A 6,978-nucleotide genomic window follows, 5' to 3' on the forward strand; every position below is an offset into this window, starting at 1 on the left:
GCATCGGTTCCGACCCTTAATTCGGAGCCAACTGCACCAATCGAGGATGAGTGGTTGGACGCCGCCTCGGGGGCTGCGATCCCAAAGGCGATCGAGCCGAACACCAGCCCCGCACTCCGCAAGGCCCGTGACTCCGAGGGGCCGGATTCCTCTCCGGACTCCGAGCCCTCCGCGCCCCTGCCGGTCGAATCCGATTGGGCGCCGATCATGGAGTTCACCGCCGCAGACATCTTTCAGCACTCGCCCTTCGGCGACATTCTGAAGTCACTAAAGTCTCTCTCTTTATCAGGAGAGCCCTGGCCGGACTACGGTCAGCAAGGTTGGGATATGGACGATGAAGAAATTCAAAGCCCACCACCACCCATTTGGTAGCCACTGTCGATAATTTAAACGACGTGCTCAATTTCGACTCCGAAGACATCGACGGTATGGACGACGATGCAGGAGACGCACATGAACCAACGCCTATAGGGCATTGGACAGCCACCTCATCTCATGATGTGTACATGGTGGATACACCTAAAGAAAGCGACAACGAGGAACACGGGGATGCAACGAGGGATCGATCTCTCGAAAAGCAATCAAAGCGGCGGCGTAAACGCCGCTCCAAGCCCCGCCTCGATAAAGACAACAGCCATACAGACCCAGCCATAGAGCAGGATGAGCCAGTGGACGATGAGCATGCCTTAGAGAAACCGTCCGAACAGGGCAACTCAGATAAAGAAACCGAACAACCCGTCCCCGGCGAAAACGGCATTCCAAACGACCTTACGCCGGATAAGCTCACGGAGCAGAAGAACCTCCACAAAAGGCTCGTTGCAACCGCACGCAGCCTGAAAAAGCAGAAGCGGAAGCTAAAAACTGCGAAAGATGCACTCAGAATCAGATGGAGCAAAGTACTCAACACCGCAGACAAATACGGCGGTAGTCGTCGCACAAAAAGCTATCCGAAGCAAAAGCTACTGCCTGAATTCGACGAGGAGGCCTTAGAGCCCCCGCAGTCAAAAAGTAAGAAAGCCACTCGGTCGGATAGACGACCCCATGGCTAGCACAGAGCGGCAAGTGGCGCCGCACACAAGCCGGCACGCGATCCACTTAAGGATTCGCATCAAAAAGATGGCCCAGCCAGATCTATTTATGGGCCAAGAAAGCAAGCTCTCGTAAGCAATGCAACAAAACCAGTATCCAAACATCACGGCACACCCAAATACAGGGGTGCCGCGCACCCCCTATGTTTCACCGATGAGGTCCTGGATTATGAATTTCCAGCGGGATTCAAACCCGTAAACATAGAGGCGTACGACGGAACAACAGACCCTGGAGTCTGGATCGAGGATTATATCCTCCACATACATATGGCCAGAGGAGATGACCTCCACGCCATAAAATACTTACCCCTCAAGCTTAAAGGGCCAGCCCGGCATTGGCTCAAAAGCCTTCCTGAAAACATAATTGGAAGTTGGGAAGAGCTCGAGGACGCTTTCTGAGCAAATTTTAAAGGGACCTATGTCCGCCCTCCGGATGCAGACGATCTCAGTCACATAACTCAACAGCCTGGAGAGTCAGCTCGGCAATTCTGGAATATATTTCTTATTAAAAAGAATCGGATAGTCGACTGTCCGGACGCCGAAGCCTTAGCAGCTTTTAAACATAGCGTCCAAGACGAATGGCTCGCCAGACACCTCGGCCAAGAAAAGCCAAGAACAATGGCCGCATTAACAAGCCTCATGACCCGCTTTTGCGCAGGAGAGGACAGCTGGTTGGCAAGATGTAGCACCAGCGACCCAAGTACATCTGAAACTAGGGATGGAAACGGGAAACTGCGATGCAACAAGGACCGTCGCCAGACTAAGGAAAACAGTCCGAAGAGCACGACAGTCAATGCCGGATTCAAAAGCTCGCAGCAGAATCAGAAAAAGCCGCCCCTCAAAGATAATTAGGACGAGCTGTCCAACTTAAACAAAATCTTGGACAAGATATGTCAGATACACAGTACTCCTGGGAAGCCCGCAAACCATACCCATAGAGATTGCTGGGTTTTTAAACAATCCGGCAGACTCAACGCCGAACACAAGGGGCTCGACACACCAAGCGAAGACGATGACGAACCCCAAAAGCAGAGCACCAGGAAACAAAAGAATTTTCCACAAGAAGTAAAAACAGTAAACTTACTTCACATAACAAAACGTGCGGCGCCCATAAAGGTACGCGCCATACGGCCTATCCCAAAGGAGTCTCGCCACTTGTTGTTAAAATCAATCACCTTTGATCATCTGGATTACTCTAGAAGTATCAGGAACGCAGGCTGGACTGCCTTGGTATTAGATCCAATAATTGGCGGACTCCACTTTACAAATGTCCTGATGGACGGCGGCAGCGGTCTAAACCTAATATATCAGGACACAATCCGCCACATGGGGATAGACCCAACAAGAATTCGCCACAGCAAAACCTCCTTTCAAGGGGTAACGCCAGGTCCGGACACCCATTGCATGGGTTTTCTCCGGCTTGAAGTTATATTCGGCTCCCCCGATAACTTCCGCCGCGAAAAGCTAACTTTCCACATCACCCCATTCTCAAGTCGCTATCAAGCACTGCTGGGACGCGAAGCTTTCGCCCGCTTTAACGCAATACCGCATTATGCGTCTCTTACGCTCAAGATGCCCGGTCCACGAGGCATCATCTCATTAAAGGGAAAACATTGAGTGCGCCCCCCCATTGTGCGGCTGCCTTAACAGCCTCACAATAAAACGGCTTCACCAGCCAAAACATCTAAACAGGTCGTTAAGACCACGGACATGGCTAGACGAGTCCGGTATAAACATATAACTGATAAAGGCTTAAATAGCCATATACCCCTGCACTAGGGGGACAGCGCATATAAAATAAGAGAAAATCAAGCTCAATTTTACCCATTTCAATTTATACTTTGTTTATTTAGTATAACTTCTGTTCGGCATGACCCTTTTTTCAACTAAGTTCCTCTCTTTTACAGATGAACACCGTGCTGCGCCCGTCCAGGATACGGCACAACGGAGACACAGGCACAGACGTGCAGCAGGGACCCGTTCCAAGGATTCTTTTCAGATTAATACCCTGCGTAAACCTTTTTTACTGTCTCTTGTTGATACACATCCCCTGGTTTTTTCTGGTATAACCAAGGAGGAGGCTGGTATCTTGGCATGTGGCCACGTCAGAATTTTTGCGCGTGCCTGGACACTAGGGGCTTATAACTAAGGGTGTTGTCTCGCCCGCCCTCATAAAGACCGAATACCTTAGGGAGTGTTCGGCGTCGCGAGTTTGGCCTTATATGCATCAGCTCCGAATCATGTCTTTGGTCAAATGTTGGGTTGCGCGGCTCCTGTGTTTTGCTGCCTTACGTTCCGCTCTATCGGCTAAGGCGGCACTAGGAGAACTACTGCGATTGTGCCCCGGTTCGGCCAGGCGAGCACCTCAGTAGAGAAAGCCGAAAACTGACTGTCATGATATAGCGTGAGACTGGTCAAGCACTCAATGTCTTACCGGAATCTATAGGATTCCTCCGCATTAACGAAGGGCCGTTTCTCGGCCAGGCACATACGCGCCCCGAATTCGGGCGAGCACGGTCGCCACCAGGGGCTATCTAAGTAGCCTCACTGTCAAGCTCCTATGGCTAAGTGAAAGTGATAAAGCACTATAGTCTGATTGCCTAGTTCGCTGCGCTATCACCTCCTTTGTAGGACCAAGACGTTGGATCAAGTGTGAAAATGCGCCTTCTGCGAACACCCCCACATTATTTGCGTGGGGGCTGAAGCCGACGACTGCCATCTTTCAGATTATATATATATATATATATATATATATATATATATATATATCGTAAACGGCCGCACAGGAGGTGTTACAATACTTGAAGGCACAAGTATAAAAAGCTTCTACAATTTATCAAAATATTGTTTTACAATAACACATGCTATTCGAATATAGCATCCTTCGAGCACTGCGTCTCTATTACACGAGCGCCTTGTAGAACTTCTGGAAAATAGTGCTCGGCAGGTACTCGGCTTCCGTCCGAATCTCGGGATGCAACAGCGGTGGTTTCCATCTCCGCCCAGTATGTCTTGACACGGGCAAGAGCCATCCGCGCACCCTCTATGCATGCTGACCTCTTCATTGCATTAATACGCGGCACCGCACCAAGGAACTGCTGCACCAAGCTGAAATAACTTTTTGGCTCCGATCTCTCCGGCCACAGATGACTCATGACGCACTTCATGGCGAGTCCGGACAACCTATTCAGTTCGGCCCATTCGGCCAGACGATCGGCCACTGACAGTGGACGCTCTGGATTGTGGAACTGCGACCAGAAGAGCTTTTCCACTTCGCGATCTTCTTGATCTCGAAAGTGTTCGGTCGCATCAGCAGCACTCGCTACCAAATCTAGATAGGTGTCCGCCGTACTCCACAACCGGTCTAACCACTACTAGGAAAAGGCCCACTAATGGCGTACCAGTTTTGCCTACTAATGGCGCATCACTGGTGCGCCATTAGTATCACGCCACTAGTATTTATTACTAATGGCGCACCACTGGTGCGCCATTAGTATCTGGTATACTAATGGCGCACCACCCAGTGCACCATTAGTATAGAGCACCATGCGCCATTAGTATGCCTCCCAGGGGCCATATTTAACCATGTGCTTTGGCATACTAATGGCGCACTGTTGGGTGATGCGCCATTAGTGTGATTATCACAGTGCGCCATTAGTGTCTTGTGTGGTGCGCCACTAGTATGAATATTAGGGATTTTTTTTCATTTCTGATATTTTCACAGGTTAAAAAATATTAGAGATAACATACAACACAGATCTGCTTAGCTTACATACAGGGGGCCATATGTAACGATGTTACCTGCGTCCACCAGATCATATCCAACACACAAGTTTCATCATATATACATACATAGCCAACACATAGTTCCATCGTTACATATTACAAAAGTTTCACAATGTTCATTCAACACCGTTATCCATCAATTCACAAAAGTTTCACATTGATACAAAATAAAAACACAAATGGAAAAGAAGCACTCCATCCATGCAAGCTTCCGTGAATTAAATCAAATCTGCAAAATGATAAACAAGAAGTTAGAAGAAGAAGAGAAGAAGAAGAAGAAGAAGACTAGAAGAAGAATAATAAGAAGAATAAGAAGACTATAAGCTTATTATGTAAACTTGATCATTTTGTGCTAACATAAGTAATTTTGGAGCTAACCTATAGGAAACTAAGCATATAAGCTCTAAGTTAGCATATTAGAGCCAACTTAGGTAAAATGAAGCTAACCTATGTCATTTTGGATAAGAAGAAGACTATAAGCTTATTATGTAAACTTGATCATTTTGTGCTAACATAAGTAATTTTGGAGCTAACCTATAGGGAACTAAGCATATAAGCTCTAAGTTAGCATATTAGAGCCAACTTAGGTAAAATGAAGCTAACCTATGTCATTTTGGATAAGAAGAAGAATAAGAAGAAGACTATAAGCTTATTATGTAAACTTGGTCATTTTGTGCTAACATAAGTAATTTTGGAGCTAACCTATAGGAAACTAAGCATATAAGCTCTAAGTTAGCATATTAGAGCCAACTTAGGTAAAATGAAGCTAACATATGTCATTTTGGATAAGAAGAAGAATAAGAAGAAGACTATAAGCATATTAGAGATAAATAGGTAACTAAGTATATATATATATATCATTTTGGAGATCTGACATACCTAACATAGTTCAGTTCTCATTGTTCTTCTCCTTCTCCTTCCTCAGCCTAATGCGCCAAGAGCGGCGAGGCGGTGGAGGCAGCTGTGGGATGTAGTCTTCTACCACAATTGGCGTGGTCATGTCGCCCAGCTGTGGGATCGCCGGCGCCACCATCGGTGCATGGTAATTGTCAGGCACCACCACCATCGCGAGGCCACCCTCAGCCACCACCATCTCTTGCCCATGGTCAGCCACCACCATCTCTTGCACCTGGTCGGCCACCACCATCTCTTGCCCTTGGTCAGCCACCACCAGTGCTAGGTCATCCTCAGCCTGATGCCCATCGTCATCCTGCAGCTCCTCATCCCCACTCTGCTCCTCTTCTCCCCCACTCCAGTCCGGATCATCCTTCTTGTTGTCTTCGCTGCTGCCAGAATCGCTGCTGCCAGAATCGCTGTAGCCAGTGTCGCTGCTGCTACTCCCATTGCCTGTCCAAATGCAACAATGACCGTTAACAATCGATGTGAGACAAAACCAAATGTAGAGGAATAAGAAGAGGCAGAGCGCACTGGCATCTTCATCTTCAGCGTAGCGCATGTGACACATAGTCGTGTTGAAAACCTTCACGATGAGCATTGTGGCGTCATCGTCGTACCTCAAGAGAAGAAAGTACTCGGTCCGCAGGTCATAGGCACTATAGAACTTCTTCCAGCCACGGCACAGGTACATGTGGCCCTCCTCGATCACCAACTCCACGTCCCACAGCCTGCGAACCCCGTTGTCGGCCTGTCGGAGCTTCACATTATCTGGCGGATCTTCACGCAGCATCTTCATAAAAGCGTCAGGCAGCCTCTGCAATTTGGGACAAGGAGTGATGTAGCAAACAACAGAGTTATCATAATGAGATGGGTGAAGGGGAGATCTCTCGTTTTATATACCTGCCTCGTGGCTGATACTAAAGAAGAAAGTATGATAGTGAAGAACTCGAAAGCATACAACTCGTACTCCGGTGAGGCAGAGCGGCGGTGGCTGCTTCCCCCCATCTCTGATAAGCAGCAGAAGAGACCAATTAGTACCCTTACAACATTATAGCAGCATAAATTTTGAGCAGAAGATAATCAACATTAGTCGCAAGTACCCCATATGTCCTATTTTTAGCAAAGTCATGCTAAAATTCACGGAAAACTTCAGCCACATCTTTGCTGAAAATAGGACATATGGAGTACCCGAATTTGCCGGAACGGA

General features: G+C 47.8%; 1 protein-coding gene across 1 annotated transcript; it reads right to left on the reverse strand.

Annotated features, from left to right (window-relative positions):
* Positions 1-4,791: 4,791 nt before the first annotated feature.
* On the reverse strand, positions 4,792-6,776 carry LOC147962907 (B3 domain-containing protein Os03g0212300-like). Its single transcript, XM_087534352.1, has 3 exons — positions 6,672-6,776; positions 6,355-6,585; positions 4,792-4,797 (listed from the first exon to the last, which is right to left on the reverse strand). The coding sequence occupies exons 1-3, from the start codon at positions 6,774-6,776 to the stop codon at positions 4,792-4,794; spliced, it is 342 nt and encodes a 113-aa protein (XP_087390478.1).
* Positions 6,777-6,978: the final 202 nt, after the last annotated feature.

This window comes from Triticum urartu, chromosome 7A, assembly GCF_056163025.1.
Source record: "Triticum urartu cultivar PI428250 chromosome 7A, HENAU_Tu73, whole genome shotgun sequence".
In the NCBI taxonomy this organism is placed as follows: domain Eukaryota; kingdom Viridiplantae; phylum Streptophyta; class Magnoliopsida; order Poales; family Poaceae; genus Triticum; species Triticum urartu.

Bases quoted from the DNA above. Each gene is read 5' to 3' on its own strand.
- LOC147962907 (XM_087534352.1), bottom strand. From the start codon at position 6,776: ATGGGGGGAAGCAGCCACCGCCGCTCTGCCTCACCGGAGTACGAGTTG. The intron at 6,586-6,671 runs GTATATAAAACG...CCCAAATTGCAG, and splicing joins TAGTATCAGCCACGAGGCAG to AGGCTGCCTGACGCTTTTAT.